The 12254-nt window shown below is 35.8% G+C and overlaps 2 protein-coding genes across 2 annotated transcripts; both read right to left on the bottom strand.

Annotated features, from left to right (window-relative positions):
* Positions 1-4572: 4572 nt before the first annotated feature.
* LOC128156754 (uncharacterized protein K02A2.6-like) lies at positions 4573-8509 on the bottom strand. The gene is made up of 2 exons (XM_052819038.1): positions 5488-8509; positions 4573-5396 (listed from the first exon to the last, which is right to left on the bottom strand). The coding sequence occupies exons 1-2, from the start codon at positions 8507-8509 to the stop codon at positions 4573-4575; spliced, it is 3846 nt and encodes a 1281-aa protein (XP_052674998.1).
* A 1667-nt stretch (positions 8510-10176) lies between these two features.
* Positions 10177-12250, bottom strand: LOC128155359 (COMM domain-containing protein 6-like). Its single transcript, XM_052817030.1, has 4 exons — positions 12150-12250; positions 11217-11274; positions 10731-10883; positions 10177-10557 (listed from the first exon to the last, which is right to left on the bottom strand). The coding sequence occupies exons 2-4, from the start codon at positions 11250-11252 to the stop codon at positions 10507-10509; spliced, it is 240 nt and encodes a 79-aa protein (XP_052672990.1). The 5' UTR covers positions 11253-11274; positions 12150-12250; the 3' UTR covers positions 10177-10506.
* Between the last annotated feature and the right edge of the window lie 4 nt (positions 12251-12254).

Below are 12254 nucleotides of genomic sequence, written 5' to 3'. Positions count from 1 at the left end.
ATATCCCCAAAGGTATGCTAATGAAGAGAGCCAAACTTCTGCTAACAAGCTCAAAATCTCTCCTCTGTCAAAATGTCATGTTCATCCTGAGTCGTGGACATGTTCCAAATTAAATATGTTAATTTCTTTGTTTTAAAAAGTTGACAGCATTCTTTCATTTACAACTGAAATCTCTAAATCTATGTCATTTTTCTCTCCAAACATTGACTTGAATTCATTTACATAATTGTATCATCAACATTATGTCTTATAACTATTCTTCTAATGTTTTATATGTTAACATATTTCATTTTTAATTGTCAAAATATTAAAAGACATTTTTAATATAAGAAATGACAAACACTATTAATATGTTTTCACAAGAGTGGCTTTGCTGAACTGAATTTTTGAGAGGAACTGCGAAGATTTAATTTGGCATAAGATTAATTCCTCTACAGCAGGCAAACAGTCTGACATAAAATCATTCGCTGTTTAAACCTCATTATCCTCAATGATAGAAGTTTGAAAAATGTTAAAAACTTCCACCCCAGACCTGTTGAAAATTCAAACCCCTCCAGACAACAAAGTCTAATCCCCTTAAGAAAGCAAAACTGTTAATTAAAACAGGAGAGATCATGTCAAACGGAGCAGCTTTACAGCAAACAATGTAGGGAAGTCAGGTTGCTGGGTTAAGACGGCTTCAGATCACTGCATATATAAAATGGTGGCAGATGATCACCAACCTTAAGACACAAAAAAATTCCCCTTGAAAGTGATCAGCTGTGAAAAGACCTTTGAAAAAGCAGCAAATTTAATAAACTGAACATCATCATTTCGAGTAGTTTGACCAAACAGGTGTGAATATTTTGATTAGCTGGACCATTTGAGTACAGGTAGCTGGCTGTCCATTCTTGTTTCATCCCTTTACTGAAAGGTGATCATTATTTGCTTCATTTAGACTCTTATAAACAAAAATGATGGCTGTCACTTGAATCCTAACAACAGAATAGATTATTTTATAAATTTAATTTTTTGTTGGAATATTTTTCATTATTTATAAGATGTATATCTGTATTCTGCAATATTCCTGTTATAAAAATTACCATCCTCCAAATCCGATATGCTTAAAGGTTGTATGAAAAGCAGGCTTTGGGGACAAATCCAATTTTATATCTAATGATTTTAAGCAAATCAATAAAGTTTCCCCAAAGGATATGGCGATCTGTTATTAAAATACAGATAAAAATGTAATTGTGTCTTTTAGAATTGTTTTCCACATCCGCTAATGCTCAGAGGTCTTAGATCTGCATTCAATTAGCCTGCCTAAATGAACTATGCTAGGAGACACAGGACTTTGTAATATCACATTATTTGCTTTACTTTAAGACCAAATGCCCTGTCCCCCTTGGGCTCAAGTGACAACAGAAAGTTTTATCCTTTCATTTCATCCACCATCTATATCCCCCCTGCTATCTCCCAAAAGATTTCCAGCTGGATTTTAGATTTAGTTTTTATTTTGTTTCATAGATTTGCTAAATAATTCCCCTCATGCTTTGCAATAACAGAGACATTTTTTTTCAACCTCTAGATCTAGGACAGATTTAGACTGTTATGTTCATAGCTTACTTATATTATGTATTGCAAACTTAAATTGGCCTTCTCTTGCTATTTAATTAAAAAAGTAAGAGAGAGAGAGAGAGAGAGAGAGAGAGAGAGAGAGAGAGATTCAACATGTGGTATATATTCAAGTTCCTTTAAATTTAAAGCAAATAAATAAATTATTCTTATTTCAACAAAAGAACTTTACTAAAATTCTTTAACGTGTCCCATCCTTATTAGCAGACGCTCGAGAAAACTGGATACATTTAGGCAGAATTTGCACCCTATCCGACACATTAATACTACAAGGCTATCATTATCAAGTCAGTTTTACTGCAGTTTAATCCGACTTCTTTTTAAGGCTAAATTCTACCCTTTATGACCATCATAAATCTTCAAATATCAGAAACAGACACCATTAACAACAAGAACCAAACAACAGGAATACAAGTTGAAAGAATCATGCAAAATATGATGAGAAAGTGTAAAGCTAGTAGAGACATATAACCCAAATCTTACGTCAAAGTTTATATACCTATTATATCGTGTTCTCAAGAAGTTGTACATTAACAAAAACCATATAGAATGGAGAAGTTGAAATAATCAGGCGATCTATTGCCATCGTATTCAAGAATGATTATTTATGCTGAAGTTCATTATCGCATCAATTATTCCGGCGAGAGAAACTGGACATGGATGGGGGATTTTAATAGAACATGGTCTTTACACCCCGATTTTGATATTCAATTTCCTATGCAGATGTGTAAATTTTCACAATAAAAACCCGGGTGCAGGAAAACCGTATAAAACACCTTTATTGAATTAACTCAAATTTCATCCCATATTTATGAGAAAAAATCGCAAGACTTGTCATTCGCTCCTTGATCAAATAAGTTTAGGGTCTGAAATTCAAGTCGCTGTTTTTTATGGTATTGAACTAAGGTAATTGACCATTGACAAGGTAACCCTCCATGATGTTGTAACAATGTTTTGAATGAAATGACGGCATTAATCTATCCTTGTTGGAGGTTGTATGTGGGGGATGAGGAAATCCGAGGTACGTACTAGAGAAAGTGTTTTGGACGTTTAACAACTTACGGAAGTGCTAAGGATGGGGGATTCAGGGTATACTTTACCAAATTCTACATGTGTCATCAACTTGTAATTTTGTACATCTGCCCTTCATTACAAAATACTAGTACAACAAAACACTTACAAGTAATATTGTGTTAATTCCCAAAGAATAAAACTCAAAGTAACAAGTTCTTGTTCATGTAAGAGTTAAAAATTTGTTTCCCTACACTGAAGCATAATAACTATGCAAGGATTATGAGGGTCATAGGTCCTAGTCCATCAATTAATATATAAAGAGGTAAAGTTCATTCAATTCAATCAATGACTTCCGGTACTATGAATACAAATTTAAATAGATTAACAATTCATACAAATTATGAATGACTAAGAGGTTGAAAAAAGACCAAAGAATATCTAAAATAGCGTCAAAAACATGTATTTAAAAGTAAAGAATGGAATCAAACTATTACAATTCTATAATTTGCACTGGTCTTCAAATGAAATTCATCAATAATTAATCTAAAAATTCTAAATGCAGATGATTTAAAAAGAATGAACTAGCACATTAGTGAGAACAGGCCTATAGGTTGGGGAGTGTTGCTATGAGTAACATGTACTCATTAACTAATGAGTGACATTTGAATGGTACATATCCAGCAGCTGAAGCTGATTTTCAAATCGATCCTGACATTGTGATTGGCAGGAACAAAGTCACATGAATAGAGAATCGAATTTCATTGGCTTTTGTGTAGATTCCCCAGGTGTGCTGTACATGGTCTTGCTATTTCTTTGTCAAGGCATTTCCTAATCATTGTGTGCAGGTAATTTCAACTACAACTATCCTGCTTCCTTATTTACATATATCAAAGATTTACACTTAGTTCTTTAGAGATTGTAGTTTACAATGTTAAAATATTTTCAGAAAAAGATTTTTATTGTAACTGCATGAATTGAAACTTCAACCAATAAGAACTTCAATAAATTGCTAGTAGGCAAAAATAACCCGAACTGAAGCCTTTCTCTCCATTCTTTCAGGTATTTTTTTAAGGATTAAGCTGGATTGTATTGCACTAGAGGATTCTCATTTTGATTGACAGATCTATGTCCCACGTCAGTTTCATCTGCCTCACAATAGCATTAGGTTACTTCCTCACTTTCTACAAGCACAGGTGCAGCTGTCATGGAAATGGGACACCCTGTGCAAATTTGTAATTTTACAGGCAACATGACATTGTACAAGAAGAGACAAATTAAGATCTGGCCATCTTAACAAGGATGAGTTCTTTACTTGTCATTAAGACCTCTCAATACAGATGTAGAGGAGTGTTCATCATTCCAACATTAAAGAACTGAATACCGGGATATTTCCATTTCGTATTGATAAACAGAAACATTGACAAGATGTAGGATTCAATTCAGGAAACAGAAAAAACCCTCATAAAGTTATTGCACAATAAGAGTTACCCTATTTTTAGATATAACATCAAAATTAATGAATAGATATCAATGCTAGAAAAAGATCAATTCAAATACAGGTAACCTAGCATTGTTAAAACCGAGTAAAGAACTATTAAACCATTTCTTTTAAATAATCAGACACAACTCCATCTGTATGTATTGTCTTTCATCGAGACAACGTTTAACAGACGACCAACACCGCCATGTGTCTTTTCTAGAATGCTCTTTTATTGTCACACTATACACAAAAACATGCATGGTCGACCCGACCAATTCCGGATAACACAAATTACATCACATCCCCCCTCTTTACTTACTATGAAAATCACACACATTTAAGTTTTAGAGTTTCTTAAAATTTAAAATTGTTTCTTCAAAATTATAATCAATTGGATTTCATAAGTAATATTTTTTTTTACAAACGAATAGTAGACGTACAAACATGAACACAAGTACATCAAGTTATTTCACATATTCTGATAGGTAGGCGGGTGGTCTCGAGATTCTTCCTGATCTGGTTACCGAGGGTTTGCTGTTTGCCACGGGATTTTCCTGACTTGAATGTGGGGTATTAACATTGGACACATCACCAGAATTTTCACTTTCACTTGGTACAGATTCACTCAATTGTGGTTCAACTTCTGGGGGTAACAACTGGAAGTTGGTTTCCCGCGATTTCAATATCTGGCTACGGTTTCTCCGAAGAGCTCTTCCATGTTGGTTCAATATGCTGTATGAACGGTTTCCAAGGTTCTGTTGAATGACTCCTGGTTCCCAATTTCGATTTTCTGGATTCTGCATACGAATGATCTCTCTCTCTTCAATGTGCGGTAGTTTAGAACAGGTTCGGTCATGAAAATATTTCTGTTTCATCTGACGAAGTTGAAGTTTGGAGAGTTGAGATTCCAAAGGTTTTGGCTCCAACCATGTTCGAGTTGTAGGAATCTTTGAACGAAGACTTCTGTTCATCAACAGCTGTGCGGGTGATTTTCCAATTCCATCAATAGGTGTATTTCTGTACTCTAAGAGAGCAATATTTGGATCACCATTGCTCTCTTCTGCCTTTTTGAGCAAGTTTTTAATGGTCTGGATGCAGCGCTCTGCCTGACCATTCGAACGTGGATAACGAGGGCTTGATGTTCTGTGTGCAAATTCCCAATCCGATGCAAAACACTTAAACTCATGGCAACTAAATTGCGGTCCATTGTCTGAAAATAGTTCTAGTGGTATGCCATTTCTAGCGAATACTGTTTTGCATGCTGCAATGGTTGATCGGGCTCGTAAATCTGGAAGTGGTATGATGTCTGGGTATTTCGAGTAATAATCCACCAATAACAAATAGTCTTTGCCCTTGAAATGAAAAATGTCTGCTCCAACCTTTGTCCAAAGGAGTATTCGGTATTTCATGTGGAATTAGAGGTTGTTTGATGTTTGATTTTCGGAACGAGTTGCACACTCCACAAGACTGAATTAATTGTTCTATGTCAAAGTTCATGTTCGGCCAAAATATTATGTTCCTGGCTCTCTGCTTAGTTTTCACGATACCAAGGTGAGGTTCATGCAGTTTGGTAAGCATCTGGCGCTGCAGTGATGATGGTATCATTACAGACTGTCCCTTGTACAATAGTCCATTCAGGACGGTAATTTCACCACGGTAGTTCCAGAACATCCTGACACAAGTTGGAACTTGTTCACGAGTCTCAGGCCATCCTACTCTAACAATGTCCGCTAATGTTTGAAACTGTTCATCGGCTTCTGTGGCATCCTTCAATTCTTGAAGCTTTTTCTCTGTCATTGGAAGTTCTTGTTCAATAAAGTTCACATCAATGTCCTCATCTACTAATGTCTCTTTGCACTCTTTCAAGAATGCTCTACTCAAAGCATCGGATATAAACATTTCTTTTCCAGGTACATATTTCAATTGTACATCATAGCGCTGTAAACGCATCAGCATTCTCTGTAGTCTTGGAGTAGCTTGGTATAATGGTTTGCGATGAATTGCTAACAATGGTTTGTGATCTGTTTCTATGGTAATCGAACGACCGTAAATATAATGGTGAAACTTTTCACATCCATATATAACTGCCAGCATCTCGCGTTCTATTTGTGCGTACCTCTGTTGAGTTTCAGTAAGAGCTCGTGAGGCATAAGCGACTGGTTGCCCATTTTGTAACAATACAGCACCCAATCCTTTGCAGCTAGCATCAACGGAAATTGTGACGTCCTTCTCAAGGTCATATATCTTTAGCACAGGGGCTTGTGTCAGTATTTCCTTTAATCTAGCAAAACTGTCAACTTGTTCCTTTTCCCAGTGCCATACAACATCATTTTTGGTAAGTATCCGGAGTGGTTCCGAAACATCTGCTAAGTTTGGAATGAATTTGGACACATACTGCACTAGTCCCAGGAATCTGCGGACACCTTGTATGTCTGTTGGTTCCGGCATATTCACAATGGCCCGTACTTTCTCCGGATCCACCTTGAGTCCATCTTTCCCAATAATGTGACCGACGTACTTTACTTCAGGAACTCTAAGTTCAACTTTGTCCCTGGTGAGTTTGAGTCCTACTTTACGACAGCGTTCCAGCATACGAATAAGGTTTTCATCATGTTCCGCGTTGTTTTCTCCATGTACCAGTATATCGTCCACTAAACACTCAACACCAGGTAAGTCTGAAAATAGTTCCTGTACACGTTTTGAAAACACTTCTGAAGCTGACGAGATTCCGAAAGGAAGTCTCAGGTACCGGTATCTACCGAATGGTGTATTGAAGGTAAGTGCTTTAGAACTTTCCTCATCGAGCTGAATATGCCAAAAGCCATGTGTGGCATCAAATCTTGAGAAGACTTTGGCATTAGGCAGTCGTTCAATAATTTCTTCTACGGTCACTAGATGATAATGTTCTCTTTTAATGTGCTGATTCAAATCTTTTGGATCCACACATATGCGAATTTTTCCTGGTTTGCGTACTGTCACCATACTGTTGACCCAATCTGTTGGACCATCTTGTTTCGTTATCACGCCCAGATCTTCCATTCGCTTTAATTCATCTTGTACAGGTTTAAGTAACGCTGCGGGTATTTTCCTTGGTGGGTGAACCACTGGGTTTGCACTTTTGTCTATTTCAATGTGGTACTTTCCTGGTAGTTTTCCTAAACCACTAAAAATATCTGCATACTGTTCGATTAATTTGTCTTTTGACATAAACACGTCCTTGTCTATTGACTCTGCTGGTATGTGTTGTATTAATCCCAAACGAGCACATGTTTCTTTAGAAAGGATAGGAGTGCTTCCCTTGTTTGTGACATAAAACGGAAGTGTATGTTCCACTTTACGAATGCGGCATCTAATGTCAACTTTTCCATCTGGTTTCATGACGTCACCATTGTAGGTAATCAGGTTCACGTTCACACTCTGTAAGTGTTTCCGAGAAATCTGTAGCGAGTTGAATACATTTCGCGGTATTATGTTTGCTTGAGCCCCTGTATCCAGCTTGAATGTAACTGGTACATTGTTAATAGTCACAGATTCTGTCCACGGTAGCTCTTCATGAATACTGTCCACACTCACTGTGCCAAGGTATAGGTCCTCTTCCGTTTCCTCTAGCGAATGTACACTTGACTTAGATCCAGTCTTGCAATATTTAGCATAATGATTTGGGCTTTTACACTTGTAACAGAGTTTGTTGTATGCAAAGCATTTTCCCTTCTGATGTTGTCTACCACATCTGCCACATGGTTTGCCTGTGTGCGTACTTTGGACATTGGCTTTCTGTTTTCTGTGAGTCTCACTACTATTGTGCTGTTTTTCATGGTTATGCTTCTTGGATACAGCGTGAGCGGATACAGCTGCCACTGGTTCTTGGTGTAAGGTCTTCAACTGATGTTCTGATAATTCAGATGCTCTGCATATGTCTATACATTTAACGAGTGTTAAATCTGCTTCTCGCAAGAGTCTCGCTCTGCATGCTTCATTCGATATACCACATACTATTCTGTCCCGAATTAGCGACTCTTTCAAATCCCCGAATTCACACTGTAATGCTTTGTTTTTCAAGTCTGTGACATAGTTGTCAATAGTCTCATGAGTTTCTTGTTTACGTGTGAAAAATATGTGACGTACATATGTCAAATTCTTACGTGGTTCGACGTAGTCCTGGAAGCATTGAATCAATACATCTAATTTATCTACATCCTCCTCCGGAATGTTGAATGTATTATAAATGCGTCTCGCTTCAACACCAGCAACATGTAAAAACGTAGCAACTTGTACCTTGCCTGCTTTCTCGTCGATTCCTGACGCGATCAAGTATAGGCGAAATCCTTGCAGCCATTCTTTCCAATTTTCGGCCAAGTTCCCTTCAAAACTTAGGTGCGACGGAGGTTTTAACTGCTCCATAACTCAGTGACTGTTCACTTCTGACACCATGTATTGTCTTTCATCGAGACAACGTTTAACAGACGACCAACACCGCCATGTGTCTTTTCTAGAATGCTCTTTTATTGTCACACTATACACAAAAACATGCATGGTCGACCCGACCAATTCCGGATAACACAAATTACATCACACTGTATGTACATGTATTAAGAAGAATTGTCCATCTAGTTAGCTTCGATCATTATTTATATCACTGTTTAACAGTGATAGGTTTCAATCCAGTGTTTCTTCTGAATGGTTGCTTACTGAGACTTTCCATTCTCATATCAGGCACGTAGCATCGTTTTTGAAAGTGGGGGGGGCCAGACTCATCCAAAAAATCTTGACAAGCAAAAAAAAAAAAAAAAAAAAAAAAAAAAAAAAAAAGGGGGAAATTTAAAGTTTCCTAAAATCTTCAAAATCCTAATCCATGGGGGGGGGGGGGGGGGGGGGGGGGGGGGGGGGGGGGGGGGGGGGGGGTGGGGGCTGGAGTAGCATATAACTTCAATTTCACTCCTCATTTCCTTATTTTCATATCCATTTTTACTAACTCCCAAAAAAGTGGGGGGGCCAACTCCATGGTAATTCAATTTTTTATATGTAAATTTTAAAAAATTTGTTGCTGCGAGAAAAAGTGGGGGGGCCAGGCCCCCCCTGGCCCCCCCTGATGCTACGTGCCTGCATATAAGATCAAATAAAATTGTTAACTTCCAAACATCATAAGATGACAGCTTTATACTAAAATAGATTCTCCCTTCCTCAAAGTTTTTTTCTTCAGAATTTTAATAATACATGTATATAAAAGGTGTCAAACATGTCCACCTGTTTCTGAAATCGGGAAGGGTTCAATTTCCCTGTTGATTTTTTAACTGCTAACCTTTTGAAACAATATCAGTAGAAACAGGAAACTTATCTCCCTTGGATGACATAGGATTATTACAACAAGGTTTTTTGAAAGGAAATTTTAGCCAGATAATATCTTTGTTCATCAGAAACATGATCACAGGGAAACCTATCTTTATTGACACACAATGCTAAATGATCAAGATTAAAGATGCACACATTGTCATTGAATCCTTTCACACTGATAGCCAATATTTTACCACTTTATATATATATCTGTTTTCCCCCTTGTGAACTATAGTCTTACTCTGGAGAATTGCCAGTACCCAAAAATTCACCCTGAAATTGGTGTAAACCATGCTAGGAATATCGGCCTTGACACCATCTTTAATTTCACAAAATCTTCCTACAGCATGGAAGATAACTCTCCATGACAGAACCATTCTAGCGACACCTTTCATACAAGTCACTGAAAGCACGCTCAGTTTCTCCTTGTTAGCTAAATACTAATAAAATAATGTTAGTAATGAATCAAACAAAATTAGTTGAAATGAAAAGGGCATAACAACTATTTAACTGCTAGTAATTTGTACAAAGAATACACACTTACAGAATTGAACTGATGATAAGTCATCTGCAATTGAAACAGTAGGAATTAATTTATTTCTATTAATTTTACCAGCGCAAGTAAGGTATATTCAAAATTTCTCAAGATAGCTTTGTAAAATCATGTTTTCTGAATACTCATAACTTGAATAAATTATATATATGTAAAAAAAAACCAAAAACTTGATAACATTGTCATTCATATGATTTATTGATTACAATAATATATCATTCTATAAGTTATTATTATATAAAATGTTTAACTCATGATATTTGTGTTGTATATTGATATTAGTAAGTAAACATTAAAAGACATTAAAAAAGAAGGTGTATAAAAGAAAAATTGATATAACAACTTTCATAACATTCACATTAATATAATCAGATCTGAAGCATTTCTATTCAAGAGATTCCATAATGAAAGTTTTTCAAATGTCTTCCTTTTCTTCTTAATATCAATGTTGCTCAATCCTTAAAGGCAACAACTGATAATGAAGATTCAAAACATTTTTCACTTTTTCAGTCTTTTATATCATCTCCATCCTAGCGGCCATGTCTTTCATCTGCTCTGAAAAATTCTAGAGAAAGAGAGATAACTCATTATTTTTTTTTTCAATATATTCCTATATGTACCAATTTCCTTATACATGTACATAGAAAATACATTCTAAACACTGAGAATTTTTCTTTACAAATAAATGTCAAAAAAATAAAGAGGATTCTTTAACTCTTTAAGTTCAACAAGATTTACCTGAAACTGTGGGATGGTCAATTCAAATGTGTGTGTTGATATTTTCCCTGAAGCATCAGCTACTTTAAGTGTCATGGCCACAAATGGCGAATTTAATGATTTACATTCATCACTGCAGACTGCTACACCCAACTTCCATTTCATATCAACAAGCTTTACAAATCAAAGTAATAAAAATCTTAAAGCACACAGGCATAAAAGATATATATATAAAAGATATTTCTAAAATTTCTCATACAAGCAGTAACTTTTTTTCAGAATATCACGTACAGTATAATGCCTGCATGTATCTGAATCCATAATTTCTAAGATGAAATTACATGTATTAAACTAATAATTATGAATGTAGGGAGGAGAATGCAATGAAAGACTCCATCATAGATACAACAAATAGAATATATAATACAAGTGTTGTAAAACATACCAGCTAAAAAATATGTAATAGCAAATCCAATTTGTTTGAACAGCAGTGTATATTTTGTTTACCTTTCCAGCAGTTAATCCTCTTTCTGACAAATCCATATTTAAGCATTCTTTTGAAAAACTGTTATAATTAAAATAAAAGAAACAGATATAACTATAAATGCAATAAACATATATTTATAATTAAATACGTTATTCATTATTAACAGGGGCATTACTCTTGTTGTTACTGACAATTAAGTATAGTATAGTTTTCTAGCTAAATAAACACATTTACCTAAGATCCTAGTCAATATGAATTTCAAAGGCTAATGCTTTTTAAAGTTTTTAAATATGACCATGCAAGCACAAATGCTATCACAATCTTTAGACAATTTACTTCTTGACCATCTCTATACTATAAAATACATAAGAGCAGAGAAACTTGTCATGATCTTATACTAGCTATAACAGATATCACAGTTGTAACGGGGTGGGAAAATAATGATGAACCAGACCAGGGCTGGGCCCCCTGAATCTCTAGTCAGGTGCTCTACCAACTGAGCTGGGTTTGGATCCAAGTCTAGCCCGTCATTCTTTTTCCGGTACAGTTGGTGCCATGCCAACCCCTGGAACTGACAGGTTAACTTCTGACAGGGGAAATAGCCTGGGGTGGTTCGAATAATGTAGATAGAATGTTCTATCGTTAAAATGACAGACCGGTTTAACCTGGTCACGGTAAGATTATTCTTTCTAGTTCGAATACTGATGCAAGATAACTTAGGGGGTGGGGGCTGTTATTATCTCATCCATCCCGTTACACCGTGTGTTTTATAGTATAGGGATGTTCTAACAGTAAGGAGACAAAAAGTCGTGGATTTGTGGAAGCAGAGACATACATGTCTCTAGTGGAAGTGAAAATTTTAAGATTACAACAGTCTTATATAACAAAAACATCACTAACAATTCATATAACAAAAAAAAACTATTTAATATTGAATACTCAATACATTATACCTCAAAAGCTTCAATAATAATATAGGCTAGAAGGGCTACATCATACATGAACATGCAACTTTCTATCAAAATTTCGAATTTCCTACCCTTTTCCCTATTTTCTGT

Source organism: Crassostrea angulata, chromosome 7, assembly GCF_025612915.1.
Source record: "Crassostrea angulata isolate pt1a10 chromosome 7, ASM2561291v2, whole genome shotgun sequence".
Classification (NCBI taxonomy): Eukaryota; Metazoa; Mollusca; class Bivalvia; order Ostreida; family Ostreidae; genus Magallana; species Magallana angulata.
This window is presented reverse-complemented; position numbering and strand designations above follow the sequence as displayed.

Bases quoted from the DNA above. Each gene is read 5' to 3' on its own strand.
- LOC128156754 (XM_052819038.1), bottom strand. From the start codon at position 8,509: ATGGAGCAGTTAAAACCTCCGTCGCACCTAAGTTTTGAAGGGAACTTG. The intron at 5,397-5,487 runs GTTGGAGCAGAC...TACCACTTCCAG, and splicing joins GAATACTCCTTTGGACAAAG to ATTTACGAGCCCGATCAACC.
- LOC128155359 (XM_052817030.1), bottom strand. From the start codon at position 11,252: ATGGATTTGTCAGAAAGAGGATTAACTGCTGGAAAG. The intron at 10,884-11,216 runs GTAAACAAAATA...TGATTTGTAAAG, and splicing joins GAGGATTAACTGCTGGAAAG to CTTGTTGATATGAAATGGAA. The intron at 10,558-10,730 runs GTAAATCTTGTT...CTCTTTCTCTAG, and splicing joins TGACCATCCCACAGTTTCAG to AATTTTTCAGAGCAGATGAA.